This window comes from Oryza sativa, chromosome 2 (assembly GCF_034140825.1).
Source record: "Oryza sativa Japonica Group chromosome 2, ASM3414082v1".
Classification (NCBI taxonomy): Eukaryota; Viridiplantae; Streptophyta; class Magnoliopsida; order Poales; family Poaceae; genus Oryza; species Oryza sativa.
In genome coordinates, this window is record NC_089036.1 from 31,238,799 (window position 1) to 31,265,954 (window position 27,156).

General features: G+C 43.2%; 3 protein-coding genes and 2 long non-coding RNA genes across 6 annotated transcripts; 2 read left to right on the plus strand and 3 right to left on the minus strand.

Annotated features, from left to right (window-relative positions):
• Positions 1-1,930: 1,930 nt before the first annotated feature.
• On the minus strand, positions 1,931-5,530 carry LOC4330657 (dihydropyrimidine dehydrogenase (NADP(+)), chloroplastic). Its single transcript, XM_015771588.3, has 7 exons — positions 5,207-5,530; positions 4,163-4,426; positions 3,912-4,082; positions 3,527-3,639; positions 3,248-3,431; positions 2,870-2,979; positions 1,931-2,218 (listed from the first exon to the last, which is right to left on the minus strand). Exons 1-7 carry the CDS (start codon positions 5,450-5,452, stop codon positions 2,062-2,064), a joined length of 1,245 nt encoding a protein of 414 aa, XP_015627074.1. The 5' UTR covers positions 5,453-5,530; the 3' UTR covers positions 1,931-2,061.
• Positions 5,531-6,746: 1,216 nt separating this feature from the next.
• Positions 6,747-12,699, minus strand: LOC4330658 (nicastrin). Its single transcript, XM_015769914.3, has 16 exons — positions 12,522-12,699; positions 11,882-11,995; positions 11,630-11,747; positions 11,431-11,507; positions 11,279-11,355; positions 11,092-11,169; positions 10,919-10,990; positions 10,732-10,805; positions 10,428-10,560; positions 10,276-10,347; positions 9,853-9,972; positions 9,472-9,543; positions 8,899-9,039; positions 8,622-8,706; positions 8,105-8,543; positions 6,747-7,565 (listed from the first exon to the last, which is right to left on the minus strand). The coding sequence occupies exons 1-16, from the start codon at positions 12,598-12,600 to the stop codon at positions 7,301-7,303; spliced, it is 2,016 nt and encodes a 671-aa protein (XP_015625400.1). The 5' UTR covers positions 12,601-12,699; the 3' UTR covers positions 6,747-7,300.
• Positions 12,700-12,714: 15 nt separating this feature from the next.
• Positions 12,715-18,931, plus strand: LOC4330659 (ATP-dependent RNA helicase DEAH13). Of its 2 annotated transcripts, none has more exons than XM_026022891.2 (12): positions 12,715-13,037; positions 13,121-13,193; positions 13,264-13,332; positions 13,418-13,467; positions 13,539-13,599; positions 13,686-14,051; positions 14,212-14,424; positions 14,496-14,726; positions 15,172-15,285; positions 15,373-16,575; positions 16,677-18,181; positions 18,447-18,931. In XM_026022891.2, the coding sequence occupies exons 1-11, from the start codon at positions 12,715-12,717 to the stop codon at positions 18,120-18,122; spliced, it is 4,149 nt and encodes a 1,382-aa protein (XP_025878676.1). In that variant the 3' UTR covers positions 18,123-18,181; positions 18,447-18,931. The 2 variants fall into 2 exon arrangements, with proteins under 2 accessions (XP_025878676.1, XP_025878677.1); XM_026022892.2 differs by having other exon boundaries at positions 12,837-13,018.
• LOC136355125 (uncharacterized) lies at positions 18,210-19,409 on the minus strand. Its single transcript, XR_010739224.1, has 2 exons — positions 19,268-19,409; positions 18,210-19,005 (listed from the first exon to the last, which is right to left on the minus strand). It is a non-coding gene; the product is annotated as an uncharacterized lncRNA (long non-coding RNA).
• Positions 19,380-20,779, plus strand: LOC4330661 (uncharacterized). The gene is made up of 3 exons (XR_010739223.1): positions 19,380-19,522; positions 19,623-20,559; positions 20,634-20,779. It is a non-coding gene; the product is annotated as an uncharacterized lncRNA (long non-coding RNA).
• Positions 20,780-27,156: the final 6,377 nt, after the last annotated feature.

Consider the following 27,156-nt stretch of genomic DNA (forward strand, 5'->3'; position numbering starts at 1 on the left):
GACTCGTAGTTTTTCTTGTATTTTTTTACTCTGGGCTCTTCCAGGGGAAAAAAGTTACCTTATTTTGGATCCCTCGGAGGTAATTTGAATAGTTTCATCCATTGTTTTTGGCACCCCAAAATTATCTCGACTTAATGTGAACTCATTAGTATACATGTGTCATGTGCGAAAATGATAGACCATCTTGTCGTAGTCAAGATTATAGGTGTGCGATTTTAATAGGAATTTATAAGGTACAAGATCCTTTTATCTTCGGTGTGTACGTTAGGGGGCTCTCGTATCAAAATTTATTGAGAAAGGGGCGAAACTCGAACCTAGATCGACTAATTCATACCTTAACAGTACTAGGCAGAAGACAAGCCTTATATATATATATATATATATATATATATATATATATATATATATATATATATATATATATATATATATATATATATATATATATATATATATATATATATATAGTAAATTTGTTTGGTGCTCCATGGTGCCCGGGCACCATTGTTGAAATTGAGTATATACCCAATTCAAATGAGTATGAAACTTTTTCAATTACTTAGGCATTACCATTAACTACTTTACTAACTAGTTTAAAGCAAGTTTGAACTGAATTTGAACTTGTTTTTGTTAGATTTTGATTCTAGGTATATAGCATCCATACATATAATTAGTTAGGTATGTAATCATGGATTGTGAAATAAAGTTAAATTTGAGTTGTTTTGTTGATAAGTATAGGTATGAATCAAATTATTATAACTAGGTATATACTCACAATTTGAAAATTTTGAAAAATTTGAGTAATTTTGTGCATTAGATACCATGTTGCCCGGGCACCATGGTGCCCCATATGAGTGTCCTATATATATATATATATATATATATATATATATATATATATATATATATATATATATATATATATATATATATATATATATATATATATATATATATATATATATATATATATATATATATATATATATATATATATATATATATATATATATATATATATATATATATATATATATATATATATTAATTGGATCCATGTCACTATAAATTTGTCCGTTTTGAAAAATACCATTAAAATTTGTGAAATTGAAACCATGCGATTACAATTTAACGTATCCGAATTATGCTACTACTTACCACTTCAATGCAGTTTTATGTAAACGGAGAAAAATTGAGTTCATGTTCTCCCATGAATACCATGGTCTAAACTTCCAACTTCCCCCGTCAGACATACTAAAATGTTTTTCTTGTAATACTCACTTTGTTTTAAAATATAACTTCTGGTTTATTTACCTAGACATACTTATATAAACATGTTTATGTTTAGATTCATAGTAGTAGTTAAAAATGCTTATATTTTGATATATTTATTTAGAAACTTTATATTTTAGGACAGAAGAAGTAATAAGAAAAAGTCCTCCATCAGCGGATTTCTGATTGATCGATGCTGAAATTTCTATTTTAGGATAGAAGAAGTAATAAGAAAAAGTCCTTCTTCATCAGCGGATTTCTGATTGATCGATGCTGAAATTTCTGACAGTGTGCGCCACAGATAATTGTAGCATGAATCTCAGGTACAAAACGGCAGGTGTGAAGGATTAGAGACATGTACGGCTCAATCTGACCAGATGCTGATGCCATCGTTTGCTCACACTTTACTCAGGCACACGGTCCAGCAGAGACTTGAAGTCTTGAGGCTTTACAAGGTCAAGTCCAGATATCCCAAAGCTCAGTGACCCTGACTTTATGTTCACATGGAACAGTTTATGAGCACGGCATGTTTGCTACAAATCATCAAGTGTAGAAAACGACTTCTGAACTACTGACCTGGTCCAGATTCAGGACCCGAAGTTTATGACTCAAAAATGCACAGATTAGGATTGCAATGGACAAGCACAGGACAACATGATGGAAGTAATTTGGTATGCTTTTTATTTGAACGAGATGATGCAAAAGTTTCTGCTGTTTTGGGCTGAACATGGTCCCTGTTTAATCACAAGTTGGAAGTATGGTGGAAGGGGGTGTGAGTTCAGAGTCGAATCAGTTGGACACCATGCTTTCTGTCTCCTTGACGAATCCATCACCGGTCCAGTCCTTGTCTGATTCCAGGCCCTTCCTAATAGCCTTCCTCTGGTTGATCGCCTCCCTTTGCCGATGTACCAAATCGGTGTGTGTGGTGAAATACGGGAGAGAGGCCCTGAGATGATGTGAAGAGCTTGGATTAGTGATAATTTGTTAACAAAGGAAAAAAATAAACCATATTTTAGTTCAATAAAACAACATTATGCTTTTCGACAATTTGAAAAGAGATGGTCCTAGTGTCCTCTGCGAGTGGAAAAAGTACCGAACTAAACAATAGCTCTGAAAGGCTTCCTTGAGAATGAGTAAAACAAGGCCAAAGTGACACAGAATTAATCATAAGGTACACAAGACTTTAATCTACACCATTCACACATAGTAGGGTCAGGCGTGCAAGGCAGAGCCATTGGAAGGCTTGCCTAAACATGTCATAATGAAGGTTCAAGCCCATAATGACTACCGCTAACAACCTATAAGTCTGCCTTCAATCATTACCTCAAGTCTGTTTTTAACAATAGAGTGTCCCGTCCTTGCTTCTACTTAGAAATGTGGAAAATAAAACTGCAAGAAAAGATGTGTAACCCCCCTGAGCATGTTCTTTTACAAGAAAAGTTTCATGAACACTCATGTTGGTGATTTTCCATTTCTTCCTAAGTTCATTCGTAGGCAACATATCATAGTACAGTACTCTAAACTAAGGTGATTTCTCCAGATGATTTCCAACAACAAATCAACAAGAGTCAGAAGAAGGGAAGTGGTGATAACATACCCCCGGAAATCTTCTATTGAGGAAAAGTTGTGTTGTCTCATAAAATCCTGCAGCTCTGCACAAAGCTTCTTTACAAGGCCATAACCATGCATCATTACGCCCGTACATACCTACAATGAATGGCCATTAGTCAAGTCTTATTATTATGCTGTTCAAGATAAGCATGGAGCTAATCAATTAATTGCAAAAATGATGCCTGAAAAAATCTAGAATATAATTCAACATCAACTGTACACGAGCAGCACACATTATGATCTTCAAAATCCATAGTAAAGGGAGCCACATAGGTTGCCAGATTGGAAACATGTGTAATAACAGCAGCATCAAGTAGAATATAAACATGCATAATACTAACATTAGTACCATGTTAGAGCTTACCTGTACTGTATCTGCGCCAAGTAGAATAAACTCAGCAGCATCATTGCCAGTCTCCACGCCTCCAATAGCAGAGAGTGACTGTCCATCAGCAAATTCTTCTTTCATCATCCTTGCTATCTGCATGACTTTCGCAAGTGCTATAGGGTGCACGGCTCTCGCAGAATAGCCTCCAGGCGTGGAATAACTGTGGAATCAAGTGGTTTTTATAAGAAAAAAAATGGTAACAGTAAAGGAATATGTTCCATAGGGAAAAAAAGAACTCAGGGAATTGAATCTAACCCCTCCACACAAGGTTCTGGTCGCAAAGTTTTGAGGTTAATTCCCATCACACTCATGATTGTGTTAATAGCAGAAACTCCTTCACATCCTGACTTAAGAGAAATTCTTGCAGGCTGCACAATGCAAGTAAGGAATGAAAACATTGACCCATAAAAAAAACTAATTCTTGGTAGATCTTAAAAAGCACCTAAATCTTGGTATTCTAATGTAGTGGTAATTCCATAGATGGTGATGCTAGGGCTTCAAGAGATGTCCAAAACATGTTACACGAACGCTAAATAATAATTCGCGAACACGATGTCCAAAACAATGTGAAAACCGGGTGGGATAAAAACTAATTTAGGATCTCATTTAAGTGCTGCGAAGATGTATATGTTTGACTAACCTTTGTAATATCTGTAATGTTAGGAGTCATCTTTGCCCAAACAGGCACTGTAGCCTTCTCATTTATCCAACCGCAGACCTCCTCTAACAAGTCACAGTCTTGTCCCACGGCAGCACCCATTTTTCGCTCTGGCATGCCATGTGGGCATGAGAAATTAATCTCAAGAGCATCCTGATAGAAACAGATCATTAACATTCCAACATGATAAGTTCGACCAAGAATGCACCAAAATGCACATAAGGGAAGGTTACCACTCCGCTCTCTTCAACGCGTTCAATAAGCTCATGCCATGCAGCTTTGTTGTACTCCTCCATTATTGAGCCAATGAGTATCCTGTCAGGATACTCTTTCTTCAGTTGCTTGAATTCATTCAGCATAGTTTCTAGAGGCCGATCACTGATAAGTTCAATGTTCTGCCATCCGATGATAGGACTCTTAGTAGATCCATTGGGGTCCGCCCTGAGCCGGGCATAGCGAGGGGTTACGTTGATAACTTTCTCAGCATCCAAGGATACCTACCATTCATAATCATACCAACAATTAGCCACAAAGTTGATGATTCAACCGTTGGAAGTGATAGGTGAAAGTGATGACTGCAAAGGCACTATGCACAATGGAAACAACAATGTGTATGTGAAAAAGGTGGAAATGATGATTGCAAAGGGTTAATGCAGAACAAAAGAAATTGAAACTAATTTCTCATGTTTAATACTGAGGATGCAATGCTCATCTCACAAAAATTAGGCCATCTCATCTTCAAGCAAGACGTTTGTCAGTAGTCAGTCATAGTGAACACAAGTAGTACATACAGACCAAATTCTCCTAGAATATGCAAAGATCCTAACTCTAACCAGCCATATATATAACTAACTGAATTCTCATCCGGCACCCATCAATCTATCAATTCTCGTATGGCCACCCATCAAAACCTATCATAAGATCCACCACCAAATCTAACGTAGCCACGACTCCATGATTCGATTTTGCCGCAACCAAAATAGCAAACTCACACCGCCACCTTTCCTGACATCATGTTAGCAGCTACCTGTTTTCAAGTGAGCTTGAATTGGCCCCCACCTCCACTCCCACTCCCACTCCCACTCCAAACCCAACCCAGATCGGAATCAAATCATACAGCCAAAAGGCACTCTCGTTAATACGCGAACTTATCTCAAACACTGAAATGCTAACTACATCACATAGATCCTATCCTTGTGCGCTGTTTCAACGGAAAATTAGAGCAGGAAAAGTCATCCATCCAGGAGAATTGCGGTTGCGAGGGTTGAGAGGATTACGGTTTTGGCGATGACGCCGCCCCACCCCTCGTCGAACGCGCGCTTCATGACGGTGTAGTTGGTGCCCGGGGGCCCCGACCCGATCACGAACGGGTTGGGCATCTTCAGCCCGTTCACGCGCACGGAGAGGTCCGGCTCGCCGGCGCCGGCGGAGGCGCGGACGGACACCGCCGCGTGCCGCCGCCCGGGGACGCGGCGCAACGGCGCGGCCGTCGACGGCGATGCCCGGAGAGTCAGCGACTCCATGGCTGGTTGCTTTCCCTCTCTATCCTTTTCTCCGGCTTTTTTTTTTCTTCAATCGATAAGAATCTTTGGGAGTATCACGGATGAAGGAGAAAGGCACCGCCGCCTTTTATAGCGTTTTTAACGAACTTTTTTAATCGCACGCATGCTTCGCCATTTGAGTTATCTAAAACATGAGGTTATCCGGTGGTAAATGTGATTATCAATTGGATTGCAGCATTCTGGATTTGGAGAAAAAAAAATAAAAGCTCGTTTAGTTAGCTTGGTACAAACTTGCTCTCATTAATCTATTTTTTCTTTCAAAATAAAATTTACTATTTAATTTTGAATGGAAGTTGTTTTCATCCTGCCTCGGTTCGGCTTCCCAGCTCGTTAAGGGAAATAGTCTCAAATGATGGAGAAAATATAATAAATTATGAAAAATAATTTTAAAGATAGCTCGATAAAAAAAAACTGATCAAAGCTTCCTTTTTTTTTCCCACACCTTGCTCATTCAACCATTTATGGGAAGATAAACATCGCTTGATTTAAGGAAAAAATGGCAAATGTTATCATAATTAGATCGGATTTTTAGCAAATCGTAAATTGTTTTATAAGGCATCTAAAAGCAAGCATCGTAACGAAGCTGCCTTACGTGTCAACTCTCAATTATCCTAGCTGTCACCCTACATTAACAAGAAGCAACATGGAAACAGACACTACAAGTTGTTTCAGACTATTATTGCTATATTGGAGTATGACAATTTGTTTTTAGTTCCTTGTACTTGGGGTAATCACCACCTTTCGTCCAAAAAGGTAATAAAATTTTAGCAGGAATTGGAAAGCTTAGCGTGCCAAGGAGAAACGATGTTAACACTGGAGAAACAATGCATAGAGATTCTCCACGGCAGCTAGTGCCATTCGGTAGTCCTAATCCTTGATTTTGGAATAGTTTTAGCTGCCAACACGTCACGCCGAGATCAGCATCATGATTTTAGAATTAGTTTTAGCTGCGAACACGTCACGCCCGGTCACTGGTGGTTCCGTTGTCCCGACCTGGCGCACATGGCGGAATCCCCCATCCGTCCCTTCTTTTTGTTCGTCAGTTGACGTTGGTTCATCCATGGAAGTGTGAACTAAACACAGCCTTATTAACTGGAGAATTTTAACCTTTCAGCCACTAATACAGTAATACCTATACACTGGAATTCTGTCGTATTTGATGAAAAACTAATCGTCGAAAACTGGGGAAAAAAAACTCTAGGTGACGGACCAAATGGATAGAGGATCGAGTTGGATAGAGTGTACAAACAGCATGTTGCACATGGCGAATCTGAGCTTTTCAGTTATTTAAAATTGTATAGGGACAGTTCTTGACATGATATCGATAAGGTTCCGTAAACCAGCACAATACTCAACTGGTCCCAACACAGTAGGAAAATAGGACTGGAGAGACGTACACAGCCAAAACTCAAAGATGATACGTGCATAACCAGCACTAATCCACAGCATACATCCTCCCAGAGGGGCATCATCCATCTACCTATACCTACCAATGCAGAGCCAATCAGCCAAGCAGATCCAGAAACATCAGTACAAATCACAACAGCCTGTAGGTCGGTGTCATGTATCATGTAGTAGGATCACATCTCCTTCTAGCTGGAAGGCTCCACATGGCTTTTGTAGTTTTACAAATCCTCTCCCTATCGCCATGTGCCACATTGCATCTAAGATTTGCCGACTTAATTCATGTGTTAGACTATTAGTTCTGTTCCAACTCTCAAAATTCCCAGAGCACCTTACAGAGATGGCTTTGGTGGTAGGATCTGATGGACCAAGGTCTCAGAAATAATGGAGGGAATGGATGATGTTTTAGTCCCGCTTTATGATCTTTGAAATGTATGATCTGCCAACGATCACTGCAAAGTATGATGCCACCGTAATAATGATCCCGATCAGAAGAACAAGCCAATCATAAGATGTAGCTTGCACTGCATACACCCTGAGGCCAATTGTATTCCAGAAGCTTTCGGTCCACACAGGATCTGCAGCACTAAAAGGGTCTGAAGAGTTTACTGGAAGAACATGCCATACATTGTCCTCAAACTTCAGCCGCGTTGAATAGGCAGGGACATATCTAAGTTGTCAAGAAAGTTAATAAAGCAATCAGTAAATCTCCAAGTAGAAATAGAGAGTACAACAGCAACCAATCACCACAAAAATACAAGCATGATAACAAAATTCAGTACATGTTAGTTAATCAACACCAGTACATGTTAGTTAATCAACACAAAAAAGAGTGCGAGTCAAAATTACTTTAGTGTCAGCAAATTTTATTTCTTTCTATATACAAAAACTAACTGGATTATGGATGCTCCAGCATACATAGGGATGCAAGTGTGCCCTTATCACAATTCTAGTTAATTTTTTCTTCCAAATTTTGTACTAGAAGCAAGAAAATGAACTATTAAGCGGGTTTTTATATGAGTAGAGGGATTGCCCACTTGCATCCCTAAGCATACACTTATAATTGCCTAGTTCATAATTAAACCGCTAATGCCTGTCACCCAAATAAGTAACGCACAGTAGGGATTTGATTTCAACGTTCTAAAAGGGCCCATAGAAAAATGTTACCTAGTTCTAGAAGGGAGTATGCGTCTCAAGAAAAGAAGATACCTAGTTGTAGATACAACACATCTGCCTCCACCTTCCACTTCTGCCCCTACACATATTTCGCCTTCATCATGGCACTGTCCAGTACAAGAGCTACTGTTACCTGCCAAACTAGAAGTTCTGTCTGCCAAAAAGTTCCATATAAACCGAGAGATATCATCTGCATATGAAGGAAACTGTGTGCCAGCAGGCAAATCCTGAAAAACACCAACATAGTGACTTGGACATGAGTTGCTTGGAGAAATGAAGCTCTTCACAATTCCGCAAGAAAGACCAGGATCACATTTCAGTAGACATCCAATCAATTCTTCTACCAGTGAAACATTCACTTTAATAGTGTTCAGTGTGATGAGATCAATGGGCAAGTCTGCGCTAGCAAGAATGTATAATGATCTGGCAATCAAAGCAGCAGCAGCTGCTATTGACGAAGAATTGACGTTTGCTGTAAAAAAAAGACATTACAGGTTTAATCCTGGGTTTCTACAAAAGAAATCATCAGATCTCTGCATGGTGAACTTACCAGGGCCATCCAAAGTGCTGTGGTAAAATCTATTAGAAAATTGGGAATCAAAATCCTCCAAGACAAGTCCAGGAGTTGATGAATTCTGCATTATTGATGGGTTAACAGTGAACAGGTCATGGCACTCAGATTTCAAAGAGAAATATTTGTTTGGAAAAATCAATGTTTCTAATGAAAAAAGAAAAAAAAAGATGGAACATCACTAAATTAATGTGTTGCATATTGAGTGCAATACTATCAAGCAAATGGTTATGTTTATGGATATTTGAGGTTTTACCTTTCCTAGGAACGACATTAATGAAGATGGTGGAACACCAGGATTTGATGAAGCTGCTGGTTTTACTTTAACATTATCAGAACCAAGTGATTCACTGGCACTTTGGAGTGCATCTACCATTTTCATCGAAATTGACGAATTCTGTCAAAGCAGAAGATAAATATGAACAATATGGAACAATGCCTATGGTGTTTTAAATTCCAATGTACAGCTATTTTTTGGACACCCAGTGTGCTTTACTCAAGAATTTGAGAACAAATATTTTGATAAATCTCTCCAGAATAAAATATCTTCATATAAAGTCATGATAAAAAATAGTTCACTGAGATATTCGACAAAAAGGAATATTCTGATGCAACACTGAAACCTAAACTATACATATGGATGTCCACAGGCCCCCATCTACTGTGCCTAAATTCTTTCTGTTTATCCATCTCCAATAACTAAAATAGCCTGTACAGAGTGGGGTATCAACCACTATGACACTAACAGGAACTGAAAAAAAAAACATTTTGAATAAGCAATTACATTCACCAAGAACAGGCAGGGGAAATAACCACAAAAAAGGCTTACCCCTGCAGCATGCGCATAAAATAGTGGATATCCCTGACTTATGGCCTTGCCAACGGAACCAATCTCCAAGACCTGAATCGTGTCCAAAGCACTTGCTTAAATAATCATATAATTAAGTTATGGAACAATGTAGACAGATACTTGCCTAAATAATCATATAATTAGGTTATGGAACTGTGTAGAGACAGATATATGTATCGCCTGAAGACTCAGGACTATATGGTAAATTTCACAGGTTTAAATTCATTAAGTCCACAACCTAAAAAACTGCAGAAGGACAATACCCTGAAGCAAGGGACATCCAAGGAAAACTATATGTTTGAAAGCATTTGCAAATGATTTAGTGCTGCAATTGCAAGCGTTATCCTATCAAGCACTCACCTGGTCAATCAATAAGCTGCTAATGCCATTAACAGAGTCAGCCCCTTGATCTAATTCCTGTAAGAATTTCCGGCTACCAAGATAACCCCAGGCTTCACCATTGAAAACAGCAAAAACAAGCTGCATATCATGTGGTATGATGTGAGAATAAGAACACAACAATTTAGGAATCAATCACCACAAATCCATACTAAACCAGATATGAATAGCCATATTAAATCTACCACGCCATGCTTAGATAAAGGACAATGATTGAGATGTCAAGGGCTGCAAGTTCAAAATGAGTATCATAATTCACAAAAGAAACACAAAGTAGCTAGAGTAGACCTGCAACACTGCTCTAGCAGATGACAGATGCAAAAGAACCCAATGCAATAACATGCACACAACTTACAGAATAATTTCTAGTAGTAATAATCTTACCTGTTTCTTAAGATTACTTATATCATGAAGGTGAGAGAGAGCATCAACAGCAGTGAGCAAGGCAATCAATCCCTGTGCATAACTCCATAGTTATTTCATAGAACTATAATGTAAGATGCAGTTATCATACCCACAAATTAGTAGGAACTTACAGAGATGGGAGAATCAGCACCAAGACTACGGTCCCGAAAGAATGATGCAGAGTCTTGGGATGCAGTGACCATTATTATTGGTTTCTGATGCTTTGTAGATGAATTGCTGATTGGTGGTAACGAAGTCCATACACTGCCCTTCAAACATGAGAACCAAAAGTTGAAACAAAAACTAGCTAACAGAAGACGATAATACTCAGTTGGCAAGGTAGCAACTACCACAACACATTGTGGAACTTAAATATATCCATAACTTTCCAAAACAGAGGTGCAAATGCCTATGCAAGAAAAAAAAAGTGGTCACCTCTGTCCTCCTAAAGGCAAGCATGACTGCTCTCTGAGGCAGGACTCTGAATCATGCGTCCCAGCTTTTGTTGTCTAAAAGTTCATGTCAATTAGGAGAAACATAATCCATTATCCATGCGATCAAAACATACAGATAAAGATGTGCAAGAAACATAGGGAGAACATTTCATGTGAAAAATCAAAACCTGCATAACGAGGTCAAATTCTGCAACATTTGCTAGATATCCATTGGCACTCTTCTCATTCTTGTCCGCAAGCTGTTATTGATAATCTCTTTTTAGAGTCATTGCATTGTGTAGCTGGAGTTTGTAAAGAAGAAATGAGAACTATAATAAATATATAAGAGCAGGCAGAATACGTTTTGCAGAGTCTGTGTGCTCTCCTCTGAGAGAAGAAACACAGGAAAGTCATATTTGTTCCACATAATACCTGATCCCTACAAAAGTAAATGTCAGGGTAACAGAGTGATATTCAATGCATGTGATCAGCTGATCACGTTTGTCTCTCAACAGGGTGGTACCATTTTAATCAACCGCATAACTTACCGTGGGATTCCAATGATGGCTGAGATTTGAGTATGGTGCAAAAGCCTGTTGTGGAAATTTTCTATCCGGTGAAAACTCTACAAAGTCAGAACAGTACATTATTTTTGGAATTAAAAGGCAATAAAATACATAAAAAAAACAAATCCACAAACCTAGCATGTTATCAACGCCATTTGCCTCAACTAGTACGCCAGCTATCTTACGATAAAGTTCTGGATCATTGGATACCCTGCACAAGAGCAAACAATGTAGCAAATATTCTCATCTCTTAGCACCTCAAGGAAACATAACTTTGAAAGACGATCATATGTAACATCATTTGTGAGATTTAGACTATCTAAGCAATTATACCTCAGAAAGAAATCTGTCATCTGATTTAAGGGAAGAAGAACCGCCGACGGCTGAACCAACTGATCATTTCTGTTTCCAAATCTTACAATCGGTGCAATAACCTTGTCATGCCCAGGATCTGATTACATAATGGAGACCCCAATAACCATGTACTCTTAACAAGGCAGAGTTGGCTAGCCTTTGACAATGATGATAGAAAATGACAGCCATCTTAATTTAAGCATACAGAATAAGAGTAAACCGAATACTCACTAGAACAACCGACTTGACCAGAGTGATTCAACAGCCTCACACAAGGGAAGCTTTCAACGTTTATGTACATTGCCTTCACAAGATCCGGAACTGACTCCAACGTTGCAGCATCTCCTAAAAAGAAAGGTAAGAGGATCCTTAAGTTATGGTACATCAATGTTACAGCAGTCATAAGTTGGGATATCTTACGTTGCTTTGCAAACCTGTGTCCCATATATAAATATATTAAGACAGTAAGCAGTATCACGATTTTATAATTCAAATGAACCTAAACAAACCTACACCTAAGACATCACAATACTTTAGCAATCACAAAACTTCCTAGAATGAGATACTAGAAAAAAAATTATAGTCGCATGTCAAAGCTCCATGAGCACAACTAGAGGCCTATCAGCACAACAACGGAGGTGTTCGCCCAAGCTTCAGAACTAACTAGGTTTAGCAGTCCACTACCTAATTCACCTCAAGGCTACGCTGAGACCTACCCCCTACACAATTTCACCCTAGAAACGCATCACATAACAGAAGATACCCAACGAAGCATGAGACCATCTCGATTCGGTAGAATTTGTTACACCCCAGAGTCCAGAGCAAACAAAGCGATATAGACTCGGCGATGGTCAGTAGAGGACCAACTCACCGGAGGCGACGGGAGGGAAGACGGCGAGGAAGACGCAGGCGAAGGCCGCGAGGAGGGGCGCCGTGGAGCCGCCCCCCATGGCGGCGGCGGCGGCGATCTGGAGGAGTGGAGGAGGCAGTGGTCGTCGCCTTTCTCGTGTCTCGTCGACGGCCGCGACCCGGTAGCCGGATGAACAAGCAGGGGAAATGACGAAATGTCGTTGGGCTTTTATGGGCCTTTCTCCTTCGGCCCATTAGGCGTCACAAACAAGCCCGGCCCAAACTGGATCCCCTCTACTCTTCGATTAGGTCCATCGCCGCCGCCGCCGCCTCTCCCATCGCTTCCACCTCCGAGGGCTGCAGGCTCGGCGGCGGCGGCGGCGTCGGCGGCGCACCGGCTTCTCTCTGCCGGAGCATCAGCTCGCTCCAGCGAGTTGTCCCTTGAGGGAGGGAGGTGTCCAATTTCACCACGCGGGCCAGCACCGCCGGCTTGCCCCCTCGCGGACGCTGCCGACGTCGGTGAGCACCAGCTTACAGGGTGAGTTCCTTCCCGGGCTCACTGGCTCGGATGTCCCTCGTCTGCATCGGTTGTGAGATTTTTCTGCTTTGCTCTGCTTGTAGTTCGAGCATGGAGGACAGCAACACGCTGATTCTGCCGTGCAAGAGGAAGAACAAAGGACAAGGGAAAGACAAGGTGCTGCCATTTTTATTTCCACCTACTGTTTGGGGGTGTGATGTGTGACTTATGCTACCTGAATTGCCAGGATGGTAAGAAAATCAAGGAAGACCCGAAGATGAGCAAGAGTAAGCTGAAAAAGCTGCAGAATTTGGAGGTGCGCCTCCCTTCTTGACATTCCTTTTGTTGATCATTGGTCATAGTGTTTATGTTAATGCCAATCATTTTTTTCTTATCTCCAGGAGGAAAAGCAAAAGAAGTTACTGCAAGCTCAAAGTATTGAGATTTTGCGGTATGTTAGTCTTTACTTACTCTGTCTGGACTGATAGTATAGTGTATTCTGATGGTTGTCCTGCATGACAGGAAGCACAAGATTTCAGATGATGCGTATTCTCTGCTCCATGCTTCTGGGACTATCGGTCAAGTATAGTAGATATAGCCATAATTCTTGGATTCGCTGTTTTCTCAATGTACAAAACAAAGCTTCAATAGACATTTATTCTACTGCAGGCTGAGACCTTGAAAGAAAAACGTAGGCGTGCTGTGCACTTCTCCAAGGCTGGTTTGAACGTCCCTGAAGAACTCTCACTATTAAAGAAAGACGGCGATCAGAAAGCTTCTGAAAACAGCGAGGCTGCAGAGGAAGATTACCTGGACAAGATTGTCGATTCAGCAAAAAACGAGGATCCTCAAAGAAAATGTAACAATCACATAGATAATGTTGCAATGAAACCTGTGGAATGCAAACTGGTTATAGATGTTGGACTGAGCGATCAAGAACCAAAAACTGAAGGTAGTGATGGTGTTCCGAATATTTCAGCAAATCAGGCAATTCAATCATGTGTTCCTAGTTGTTCTGGTGAAGAGATATTACAGGTGATCAGTCTACAGCTGTACTGTGTTTTTTTTCACCTGTTCATCAATTTCTACATGTTTTTTTTTGTAAAAAATGTTGGATTCACCTGTTGCTTTAGTGGTATTGCAGTCAGAAGCTGTTTGGTTCATTTCAGAGTTATTGTAATCCTGTTTTTGTTAGGATAAAGAGCCAGGACAAGAAGAACGTACTGTACAAGAGTGTTTCAATCCTCCAATTGTTGTACCTGTGTCAAGGCCACATGAGGTTGAGAAAACAAGGAGGGATCTTCCAATAATAATGATGGAGCAGGAAATAATGGAAGCTATTTATGAAAATTCTGTGGTAATTCTATGTGGAGAAACAGGCTGTGGTAAAACTACTCAAGTTCCACAGGTAAGTGTGTGCACCTTCAGATACCATCTGCTTGTATTCATTGCTCATTATATGCTTCTTGTTGTCTGCAGTTCTTGTATGAAGCTGGCTTTGGCACAAGTAACCGGTCTGACAGAAAAGGAATAATTGGTATCACTCAACCACGACGTGTTGCCGTACTTGCCACAGCTAGGAGGGTGTCCTATGAGCTAGGTCTTAAGCTAGGAAAGGAGGTCGGTTTTCAAGTTAGGCATGATAAAATGGTAGGAAGTAAATGCTCAATAAAGTTTATGACAGACGGCATTTTGCTTCGAGAGGTCCAGGTAACAATCTGATTACTTGTCTTGGCTACTCCTATATTGTCTATTTATTGAAGAGACATGTTTTCTTCACTCTACTTATTAGTTACCATGATTAACTTGTGAAAGAAAAAGGTTAACAGTTAAGCATGATTAGAAAATGCACCTAAGGGAAAACATTCAAGGTCATAACTGTCGATACTGCAAGTCTCCCTTGTTCCCTGGACAGCATAACTGCCCTAATAAGGTTTAGTTTTCCTACCAGCTATTCTGTTTGACACTTGATTAATCGCCATCCATATTTTTCTATAACCACTCAATCATGGCTTCCATAATTGCTTTATAAAATGGTACAGCATGTGATTGATCATCCTGAAATGTCTATGTATTTATTTTCCTTTTAGTTTGAAGTTATTTTTAGACGTATATCAGAATCCTGCTAATCACATGGTTTACTAATCATCCGCAGAGTGACTTTCTGCTGAAACGCTATTCTGTAATCATCTTGGATGAGGCGCACGAAAGGAGCTTGAACACAGATATACTTATCGGGATGCTATCTAGAATTATAAAGATTCGCAAGGTTGAAACTAAATACTTTTCATCGTTTTCATTAGAATGAAAGAAAATATATATATATAACCATTGTTAACATTTATGCACATGACAGTCATTGTACATAGAGCAACAGGAAAAAATACGTTGTGGTCTGAGCATTAATCCAGAAGATAAGATTAGTCAGTTGAAAGTGGTGCTAATGAGTGCTACCTTGCAATTGAAGGACTTCATTTCAAACAGAAGATTGTTTGATGTGATCCCACCAGCTATAAAGGTACCTGTACGACAATTCCCAGTAACAGTTCACTTCTCAAAGAGTACACATGACGATTATTTGGGGCAAGCTTATAAAAAGGTTATGTCCATCCACAAGAAACTTCCACAAGGTGGAATCCTTGTCTTTGTTACTGGACAACGAGAAGTCGATTACTTATGTAAGAAACTGCAAAGAGCATCAAAGCAGCAAACTGACAAGAAGACTGAAAAAGTTGAGGGTGATGAGAATGGCTCGAGCCAAGAAGTGGTCGAGAGGGAAATCAGTGAAGCATATGATATTGATAGAGATGAGTCTGAGCACCAAGATGACATGTTTTCCCAATATGATGAGGATGAGAGTAATGCTGGCCCAGGTGTAGATTCTTCAGACATTGAAATGGAACCTGAGATGGATACCGACAGTGAGGATGATGATTCTGTTTATGAAACCACAGAAGAGGATGGACCAGTATTAGCATTTTTGAAAGGTGCTGAGGGTTCATCTGGATTGAAGGCATCATTTAAGGCTATATCAAGAGTGTCAGGAGAACCGGAAAGCACTGATGTACCAAGCAATGCTACAATTTTAGAAGAGTCAAGTCATGTTCCTTGTACCAGTAAATGCACAGAACCTAGGTCTGTTTCGCATGGTAAACTTCGTGTGTTACCACTTTATGCTATGTTACCAGCTTCACAGCAGCTTCGAGTGTTTCAGGATATTCCTGACGGTGAAAGATTAGTTGTTGTTGCAACAAATGTTGCAGAAACCTCTTTAACAATTCCTGGCATAAAGTATGTAGTTGATACTGGGAAACAAAAAGTTAAGAACTACAACCATGCTACTGGGATGGCAAGTTATGAAATCCAGTGGATAAGCAAGGCATCTGCATCCCAGCGTTCTGGGAGAGCTGGAAGAACGGGGCCTGGGCACTGTTACCATCTCTACTCGGCTGCAGCATATGGTAAAGATGAATTATTCCCTGAGTTCTCTGAGCCTGAGATCAAGAATATTCCAGTCGATGGTGTTGTGCTTATGCTCAAGTTTATGAATATTAATAAGGTAATGTGCTTGCAAGTTACTCATCCTTATGAGATTATAGGTTCTTTTGACTTATTATCTTTCTTTTCTCTGTTGTTTCATGCAATTCATGATAATTACAGGTTGAAAACTTTCCTTTCCCTACACCTCCTGACAAGGAAAGTTTGGTTGAAGCTGAGCGTTGCTTAAAAGTATTGGAAGCGCTTGATAGCAAGGGTGAACCTACATTGATGGGGAAGGCTATGGCACAATACCCCATGAGCCCCCGACATTCTCGACTTCTTCTGACAATAGTTAAAATTTTGAACAGTCAGCGGTGCTTTTCCAGACCTAACTTCATATTGGGATATGCAGCAGCTGCTGCATCAGCATTGAGCTTTACGAATCCTTTTCTCACGCAGAATGAATTTAGTGGTGAATCAAAACAAGATAACCCTGATTCAGAAGATAAGGATAGGCAGGAAAGGAAGAGACAGAAGAAGCTCAAGGCGATGGTTAGAGAGGCCCACACAAAATTTTCCAATCCTAGCAGTGATGCTTTATCCATCTCTCGTGCCTTGCAGTTGTTTGAGTTGTCAGAAAACCCAGTGGAATTTTGCAGAGTCAACTCACTTCATCTCAAAACAATGGAAGAGATGTCAAAATTGAGGAAGCAACTTCTTCGATTAATATTTCACCATAGCAAATTTTGTGAAGAATTTTCTTGGAAATTTGGGGTTTCTGAAGATGTAGAAGAGGCCTGGAGGCATGAGTCTGATAAAAAACCAATGCAATTAAATGAAGAGGAGCTTCTAGGACAAGGAATATGTGCTGGGTGGGCTGATAGGGTTGCAAAGAGGATTCGTGCCTTTCCTGGACCATCAAAAGATGATAAAAAGGTTCGGGCTGTTCATTATCAATCTTGTGCTTTCAATGATACAATATATCTACACCGATCATCTTCTGTTGCACGAATTGCACCAGAATTTGTAGTTTACTCGGAACTACTTCATACAAAGAGATCATATATGCATGGTGTAACCAGTGTAAAGCCAGGATGGATTTTGAAATATGCTAGTTCTCTTTGTACATTCTCTGCACCATTGGAAGATCCAAAACCTTATTACGAACCTCAAAAGGACCAAGTCTACTGTTATGTTAGCCCCATCTTTTCTCGGCATAATTGGCAGCTTCCATTGCATAGTTTACCTATACAGGATGGCACCAATCGGTTGCAGGTATTTGCATGTGCTTTGCTTAAAGGAGATGTCTTGCCATGTCTTAAGGTTATTCAGAAGTTCCTGGCACTGTCACCATCTGTTCTCCTAGGGCCTGTTAGCCAAAGAAGAGTTGGTGATCTTCTTGACAGGATGAAGATTGGTTCAAAGTTAATAGATAGCCGGGCAGCATTAAGAGATGTGTGGAATTTTAATCCAGATTTTCTTTATCCTGAGATAAAAGCATGGATTCAAGATAAATTTCATAGCCATTTTGGAGCAATATGGGAACAAATGCATAAAGAAGTAGTTCTTGAGGGCGATGAACTTTTCCCAAAGAGGTACAAGAAAGTTAAAGGTAATCAATTCTAGAAGATTACAGTGCAATTGCTTGACAGAAGCTTCTTACTAGGTGGAGACATCTTTGACAGGTAACCTTTGCAAATGACTCATCTGACATTGTGGAACCTCTATATTGAAGTAGATGTATATATCAATTCAGTAAGGTTAAAATAGCTCATAGTGATGAGTACAATTGGGTAGTAATATAGTGATATCAAGAAGCTCTGGCTCGTGTAGATGTTGATGTAAACTGGAATTTCATTCGTTTCATCATCGCTGTAGTATTCTTGGTCACTGCCAATATAATGCAGCCTGTGTGGAAAGTTGTTTCTGATCTTGCCTTCTCCACTGCAGCATCCACTTAAGCTGAGAACCTCTGTGCCCAAATCCTGGAAACCTGAGAAATAGATGATGGCTTCGCCAAGTTCGCCAACTGGTATCAGTGCAGCCATGACATATTGGCATTGACTGCAAATATGCAATCATGGGATTGACCACTAATATTTCAGTAGCAGAAACAAAGAAACAGGGATAGCATGTAATCTTTGATAGATAGTGCCGTGGAAGGATATTGTAGACATTCGTCGGATGGGTAATGATTCATTTTACCTCACCATATGAACGAGTCTCTTTGACCATGTGCAGTTTTCTCTCTAGCAGTTGCAGATACAGATGGCAGTAACCAGTTACCACAGCATGATTGTTCTACAGTAATTTTTGTAAGCAACTGCTAGAATATTAATGATAATTATGGCACAGTAATTTTTGTAAGCAACTGCAAGAATATCAATGGTAATTATGGTGGCAGAAGTTGCCCCATTTTCCCTTGTTGAGGCAAAGGGTGCGATTGTTTGTTTGTTCACAGCACCTGAAGATGAAGAATTGAGTATTCCTGTAAAAATCCTCTGCACTTCTGCAGAAACAAACACAACAGAATGAAAAAGAAAAACTGAACTTTTCCAAACTGTAGAAATATCAAGCACGTGTTACATAATCCCTGCAATAATACGAGGGAAAGCATAGTAGTAGTACGAATATGTAAGACCGTATTAATCTGTGACATGAATCCCTGCAATAATAGGAGGAAAAACATAACAGCTACTATTCAAACCATTAACGAACGGCCCAGATAAAAGGATGGGACATGATAACCCGGTCTAACGATCGATATATACCGTGGGTGACCTACTTCCCCTGCTCGCCGCCATCATCCACCGGAGGCGCCGCCGGGCGCACGCGGCCGCCGCCGCCGCTGCCATTCGCCGCTCCGCCCCCGCCCTGCTGCGGGAGGAGGAAGACGAAGAGGCCGAGCATGCGGCGCACGATCCCCTTCAGCACCGAGCCCCTCTTCGGGACGTAGCGAGGGTGGACTCCCGGCGGAGGCGGCTTCTTCCCCCCTCCTACTCCGCCGCCGCCGAGCATAACGAGAGGTGAGGTGAGGTGAGCTTTACACCGGATTCGTGGTGATAGTGAGCAAACGGCCATACCATACCAACCTCGTATTTATGAACTCATGGTGGCACTCCACAGAGGAGCAGCGAAGGAAAGGCTGGGGAAGATGGCGGGAACTGGAGCGGAAGTGGCGCGAGATGGCGACAGCGTGAGAGCGTAAGCGAGATGATGAGCGCACGACTACGTCTGAACTTTTTTGGGGGCGGTTTCCGCAGGTGGAAGTTAGCGAGTAGCCATCGGCCATGTGGCGCCATGGCCGTCGCCCATGGCCGTGGGAAAAGCTCAACGGGCCCCTCCGATTTGCGGCTAAACCGTTCAAGACGTCGCCTTTCTGCTGCACTCGCCATCAAATTCATCATCTTTTCTTCCTCTTCGTGCACTGTGGGACGAAGGAAGCATCTGCAGGAGCAGTGTGTGTGGCCGTGTGTGGAGGTCGGTGAAAACCGAATACAATGATGCCTCAACTCAACTCTCGCCGCAAACACGGTCAGGCAAGACTCAAGAGTGCTACAGTTTATTGGCGAGCTTGTTTGTAGCTGGCATGAAAGGACGCTGGTCACTTTGTTCTACCAGGTGATGGCTTTCTGTTCGTTTCACATCGGCAAACCGCAAGTGGCGAACTGGGGGGCAGATTTTACATGGAAACGATAGTGCAGACGGCAGGATGGAGAGAATAAAAATAACACTGGAACTATGAGAAAGGGAGGGCAACTGGGCAAGAACAGCACTGGAATCCTGGAAAAAGAAGGAGAGAGGAAAAAAAAAGATTATCCTTACTCTATGTTCTTTGGAAATTTAGTTACCAAAGCATTTTTTTTCGGTGTGCAAAATTTAGCGGTGATTCTATGTCCAGTAGGTACACTGAAGATGAGGGCAGTGACCAAGTGAAGAAACATTGAAAGATTGACTTCGGGTCAGGGTCAGTGTCCCGGAGAGAAACTGGTCGCGTCCAGTGATCGGATTTAATGAATGACTCTGATCGAGCCAACTAATGAGAGAAGAGGAACTGTAAAAGGTCAGTCTGAAAACCTGACCTTGACTTCTGACTTCTCTCACAAAATTTGAGCTGGCGAATTCTGTCTTGTGCAGGCAACATTAGTTCTTGCCCATGTTCATCCCAGTGGCAGGTTTTCTTCGTTCTGAATGTACTGACTATAAAAGGCATGGATCGTACCAAATTGTTGGAGAATGTACTATACTACTGAAGTACTGAACGGATATTTGAATTTCAGAAATGTGTTTAGCCACAAGCTAGTACTCCATTCCAAAATAGACTTATTCAGATTTATCGTAGTAATATTATATATCACATCCCATATTAAATTTCTTTATTTTGGAACGGATGGAGTACGTGCTTAAGTCTTAGTACTAGTTTGGATGAACTTTCATATGAGTAAATGGGTAATAGCTCGAAGTACAGAATAAGTTAATGTGATGCAGTGTTCTCTCACGCTATATTCAATGAAAAGTCACAATTATGCGCTATTTTCCCTTCAAAAAAATGTAATACAGGTCCCCTAGTTCATAGTTCATACATATCCATCAAAATCACTTCTGAATAAAGGAAATGGAATACGATGTCACCATTCTGCTTCGGAACAAATCCTTTCCTTCTGTTTACAGTAAGTAAGATGATGTTGATGTATAGTAGGACAAGTGTAGGAAATGTGGACTCTGGTCAATGTTGAGATGCGTTGAGCAGAAGTAATCAAGTTTATTGATGATGCAGCTGATGCAACGCTGTACAATTGGGCTAATGGAATTATTACCAAATACTAATGATTCCTTTCCAGAAACAAAAAGGTAATCAATCTGGTTGAAGCCACTGGATGCAGCCAAGAGCCCAACATGGCTGCAGATCCGGCCACCAACCAACCATTGCAACAGAGCAAGAACTAAACAAAGCAAGAAAAAGTCAAAGTCTAAAAGCTGACTTGGACTTCTGACTTTTCCCCATTATTTATTTTTGTCCTACGTAGTCTTTTTCTGTTATAAAGAAATCACAACTCGCAAACAATTCTTTGCACCTGACTGGTTCTGCGCTTTCTGCTGTTTAGTCTACGATTATTCAGAGACGCAGCATCAAATGATAACTAAACATCTGAAACAGAACACCTGAAAAGTCCTGCTCTATCAATAGAACTTCGCACCGTCTCGTTAAGAAAAAGAACACCTGAAAAGGCTGAAGCTGAATCCAGATTTCAGAATGCGATAAGGCCCTGAGGAACACAAATGAAATCACGGGTTGCCAAGAAGGCAACATACAATTCACAAAGCTAAGTACAAACAATCCTAATGAAACACACGCGCGGTCCATCGTGATCGGTTGCCGTGTCTCGTGTGAAGAAGCTCGCCCAGCAAGAACCTAAGGGACGGGAAAGCGAGGCGCTAACCGACATTGGCAGTTCGGTCGGTACACCGGGCCTCAGCCACGCACGGGCTTTCACCGGCCGGCCGGAAGAGGCCGGGTCTTGGCGGGGCGGAAGCAGCCGAAGAACCAGCCCAGCACGCTCTTCAGCACGACTCCTCTCTGCGGCACGTAGCGCGGGTGCGTCGCCGGTGCCGGTGCTGCAGCGCCGCGAGCTTTGCCGCCGAACGAGCTCCGCATTGTAAGCTGGTGATGCCTCCTCCGCTCCTTGTACGAGTGTATCCTCCTCTTGATCGGGACGGCGTCGGCGACAGAACTCGGCTTAGCTTTAGCTGCTGCTCTCTCTGCTGCTTGGGAGTTGAGAGACAGAGAGGGATCTGTGGATGAAGCGTGCGGGGGAGGCAGCTTGAGCTGCTGCGTATTTAAACGGGCGGGAGGAGGCGACCGGGTCGTGGTGGTGAACTGGACAGCTGGTGGTGGCAGTAGTAGACTGCAAAATTTCTAGCCGTGGAAGGGTTGGTGGTGGTGACTGGTGAGGCTGAGAGCATCGGGATCGGTGGACCGGCTGTACTACAGTACGATTGTACCGGTGACCACGGCGCGTGCACCGCATCGGGTCGGGATCCGAAACGGTCCTCGCTTTGGCGCCGCGTTTGAAAATGTTCGGGGTTTCGCTTTGCTGCCCTCTCGCCTCGGCGGAGGTTTGAGCCGATCAACGCTTGCTCCGGGGAGGCGACTCTGCGCGCGAGCGCGACAGAAGCAGTCGCCAGCGGGGCGGGGCGCGGCGCGGCGCGTCGTGGCGCTTTCAACAGCAGTGGAGGGAGCGGCCGTTTAGGTTGGAGTGGGCTGAGCTGTTCAACGAAACAACATCAGCCAACTTTCGGTTACTGGGCCTCATGTTACGCGGCTTATATAGAGAAAAGTCCAATGCAAACATCAACGGATGATAGTTCGGCTTAAGAATCTAAAAAGGAATAAAAAGGAATAAGTCTATTTTTCTCTCTCTCTCTTTTTTAATAATGGAATATAATATCTCAACCTTTGCTCAAGAAAAGCTACAACCAATTATTACAAAGTAACACTCGAGATAAGAGTGTAGTTCAAATAAAATAGAACACATCAAACATTTAAATAGGAAAAGCCAAAATAAGGAGAACACATTTATTTAAGCCTATTTGTGAATCTCCCTCTTACCTTACACCTGATTGAATCGCATCCTTCAACGGTTTAGATAATGGTTTCATTCTATGTGGTGCCTACTTAGTAGGCTGACTTACTTTGGTACTGACGTGTTGCATGTGTGGCATTATAGTAAAAAAAATAAAAAGAACATAGTAGGGCCCACTCCTTCCTCTCCTACCTCCCTCTTGCTCTTTGTCTCATCCCGGGCTCCCGGTCGGTGGGCGAAATTGCAGAGGCGAGCAAATCACGACGGTAGCGGTGGATGCCTGGCCTAACCCGGGGCAACTTCATCGCATAGGTGGACTAGTACTCACTACTCGGCGAACTCACGTCTAGCACGGCCTCGCGGGTGTGGAGGCGAACAGGCGTGGCGGCCATGTGCGGCGAGAGAGGGGAAGAGCGCCGGGAGGATGCAGGACATGCGGAGGTTCCCACTGAGGTAGCAAGGCACGACGATGGTAAGCACGAGCCGTCAATGCGCATTGCGAGGCATAGGATGTCGCGTGGACGGATAGGCGTGCCAGTGGCTTCGTGCTATGCAGGAGGAGCCCAATGATGTTGTTGAGCATCGCGCTGTCAGAGAAGCTCCCATGTCTACCGTACGTCAATTAACATGTATCCAATTTGTTTTGATGGAGAGAGAGTCGATTGATGTAGATAAATATGCAATAGCGAAAGTAATGATAATGAATGAGCATAAATACCAGTTGTGGCCGAGGAAGCCTTGTACTCGGCCTCCTAGGTCGACGAAGCCATCTTTGCCACCGTCGTGGTCACCAGTCGGTCGAGCGGCGAGAGTGCACCAGATTGAACGACGATGTACATATGTCGTTCATTTGAAAAAAAAGTGTTAACTAGAGTAGGCGCTTACATGTGGATCCTACGGTAAACCGCTTCCCAAACCACCTATGGAGTTGATCGATTTGAACCAGTTTTCAAAAATTGAAGAGGTATTATACCCGTTTTTATGGTTGAGGGATGCTATTCAATCAAGGATGAGTTTAGGGATGTAAATACACTTATTCCATCTGAAAAATACCAAGCGTGGCATTCTTGCTGCGGATGGACTAATCCGAATTCAGCGTAGACCATTTTGGGCCAATCCCGTTCCGAGCCCACGTTAGAAACCAGCGTAACTAGACAGGCCGTGATGTCGTGGGCCCAGAACAGGATTGCCGCCTACGTGCTGAATGGGCCTACGCATTTAGGGCCCATAATTGAGTATGCGCAAAATGGGGAATAAGTTCACTCTGGGTCTCTCTATTTGTCGCCCAGTCCGATTTTCGTCCCTTGATCACAAAACCGGATACAACGGGTCCCCCAACTTACAAAACCGTGTAAAAGAGATCTCTCGGCAGTATTGTGCCTGGTTTTAGATGACGTAGCGCCTACGTGGCTCCCTTTAACTAGGTCGTCGACCCACGTGGCATTTACGTAGCGCTTACTTGGCATTTGGATCCCGGGAAAATAATAAAAAACAGTGGGACCCACATGTCAGCTAAAAAAATATAAAAAGGGTGGGACCCATGTGGTCTCACATGTCAGGCTCCCTCTTCTCTCTATGCCCCTCTCTCTCCCCTACATGGTGTCACACCCTGAAGTTCTTCTCCCAAGTCTAAATTGAATTTATAAATGGTCTCAAAAAAATACCGGTGTAAGAGCAGGAGTGAAACCCTAATAAATTAATGCAAATAATAATCGGAATTGGCATGTAGGATTTTCGTGAGTTCTACATGTCGAAATATGCTAACAAGATTTTTAGTGGAATTTTCAGAGCTCTAGAAATAATTTTAACCATTTAAAAATGAGCACAAGCATTATTTAATCCCTGGAAAATCCTTTCTTTCCTTTTCTTTTCTTTTTCCCTCCTTTTTCTTTTCGAATGGGCCGCCGGCCCATTCTCTTCCCCTCCCCCTGCCCGCCGGGCCGGCCGAAGGCCACGGCCCAGCCAAGCCGGCCGCCCACGCCCCTCTCCCCTAGGGTCACCAACAGGTGGGCCCCACCTGTCGGGCCCGTCCCTAACCTCCGGTCGCCGCCGCCGCATCCCGCAACCGCCGCCCCGCTCGCTCCCGCACCTCCCGGGCCACGTCGCCCACGTCGCCGCCTTCCCCCGCGTTCCCCGCGCCCACTCCCTCTCTCTCTCGCCCGCGTCCACGCTCGAGACGGCCGGGATTTAATTTTTGAATCCCGCCTCTCTCTCCTCTCCACCTCTCCCCACTCCGCCGGCGAAATCGCAGCCATCCCGGCCACGATCGACCCTTGTGAGCCTATATAAAGCATTCCCATTCTCCCCTCTCTCTTTTTCGTTTTGCAATCACCCGCTCCCGTGCTCTCTTTAGCACTAGCGCCGTCGCCCACCTCTCCGCCGCCTCCGCCGTTGCTCCGACCGCCGCTAGCTGCCGTGCCGAGCCGCGCCGTTGACGCCGTCGCGTTCGCCGTCGAGCGGGCCACCCCATCCACCCCTCTCCCGTCGGATTCCGCCGCCGGAACCCATCCCGCACCGTGCGCCGGTGAGTTCGGCCATGGCCGCCGCCTTTGGCCGGCGTTCCCGCCCTCGGTGATCTTTCTCTTCCCCTCTAACTTCTCCCACTTTGTTTCCTAGGTCATCCCGAACCCCGTCCGCCGCTCGTCGACTTCTCTCCGTCGAGTCTCGCCGCCGTTCACCGTCGTCTCCCTCCACGCCAGTCAAACCTCCTCGGTGAGGACACCCCCTCCTTCTTCCCCCTCTCTTTTCCTCCGGTAGCGCCGCCGCCTAGTCGTCGCATCGCGCCGCCGTCACCCGCCGTGCGCCGCCGCTCACCGTCGGTCGCCGCCGTTTGCCACCGCCGCTCGCGGTAGCGTTGCCGTACGCCATGGCCGCCGGGCCGGCTTGAGCCACCTGTGCGCGCCGGCCGCGCGCTCCCGCCGCCGAGGGTAGATCAGGGCCGTCGGTTCGGGCGCCCACGTGGCTGCCACGTGGCCGTGGTGTCGGCCCCACGTCAGCGCCACGTGGTACGCAGCCCCTTCCCCGGTTCGTGGACCCGGTCCACCGCGGACCGCCACCCGAGTCACTGCCATGTGGGGCCCGCATGTCGGTGCCGCCCCCTCTCTCTCCCAGGGTTTTAATTATTGCGCAATAAATCATTTAAGGGTTTTTCTGTTTATAGTAAAAACACAATGAATCTTCTAAAATTCATAGAAAATTCATCCGAGCTCCGTTTAAGCCCATTCAAGTCTCAGTAAATCAAGAAAAATGCAAAGAATCCATTAAAAATGGTTTTATTCTCTGTTTCAGTAGTCTTATGGCCTGTTTGTATTGTTTGCTTTGTATGTCGCTTAGATTCCGGCTCTCCCGACGCTCCGGTGTACTTTGAAATAGTCGCCGAGGTTCATCCAGCAGCAAAGCAAGGCAAGTCATGCTTGTCACTTGAACATGTTGATCCTATATTGCAAATGTTCTATCGTTTTCCCTTAAATACTGCATTGTTTTATAATGTTACTATGTGATATTTACCTACTGTTACAGCCATGCTATTTTTGTACCATGCTCCTTTGTTAGCTTAGGATATAACATGACGAGATATTGGACTAGGGATTGCTTAGCCATGCTTAGTTCAACTAGCACACAATGGGGGAATTACATTAATGCATAGATATCAGATTCTAGTAATGATGTTGGTTAATGCCACCGCTCCGGTGTTGGTTAATTAAAATATATTAAATGGTGGGCTGTGGGTGCATGGTTTTGATGGTCGCGCCCATGGCACATAAGGACCGGTTTGCGGTATGCCCTGGAAGAACTTATCGTACTTACAACAAGCCAGCGTGCGCAACGGCTGGGCTTGTAGGGTAGCTTTCCTCTAGCTGACGCATCTAGGCAAGGGTGGGTGTGATGGAGTTTGGATGGGCCCTGCGATGGCCTATGCGGCTTCCGGATTCACTTAGGCACGAGAGGGGACTGCCCGCTGCCTTGCGAGTAGTGGGGGTGAAACCTGAGGTGTGGTGTGCTTGGTTAGAGGGGGTTATGCGAAGGGTCCTGTCACGGCCTCTATCCGGTATGTCGTGGTGGCATGTCGGCGCACG

Coding starts and splice junctions, on each gene's coding strand:
- LOC4330657 (XM_015771588.3), bottom strand. CDS start 5,452: ATGGAGTCGCTGACTCTCCGGGCATCGCCGTCGACGGCCGCGCCGTTG. Junction 3,640..3,911: donor ACATTACAGATATTACAAAG/GTTAGTCAAACA, acceptor TGCATTGTGCAG/CCTGCAAGAATTTCTCTTAA. Junction 2,980..3,247: donor TTGGCGCAGATACAGTACAG/GTAAGCTCTAAC, acceptor CATTCATTGTAG/GTATGTACGGGCGTAATGAT.
- LOC4330658 (XM_015769914.3), bottom strand. CDS start 12,600: ATGGGGGGCGGCTCCACGGCGCCCCTCCTCGCGGCCTTCGCCTGCGTC. Junction 8,707..8,898: donor TAATGTCGTTCCTAGGAAAG/GTAAAACCTCAA, acceptor TCAATAATGCAG/AATTCATCAACTCCTGGACT. Junction 7,566..8,104: donor TGTGTTGTATCTACAACTAG/GTATCTTCTTTT, acceptor TTGACAACTTAG/ATATGTCCCTGCCTATTCAA.
- LOC4330659 (XM_026022891.2), top strand. CDS start 12,715: ATGTCGTTGGGCTTTTATGGGCCTTTCTCCTTCGGCCCATTAGGCGTC. Junction 14,052..14,211: donor CTGGTGAAGAGATATTACAG/GTGATCAGTCTA, acceptor TGTTTTTGTTAG/GATAAAGAGCCAGGACAAGA. Junction 16,576..16,676: donor AGTTTATGAATATTAATAAG/GTAATGTGCTTG, acceptor TGATAATTACAG/GTTGAAAACTTTCCTTTCCC.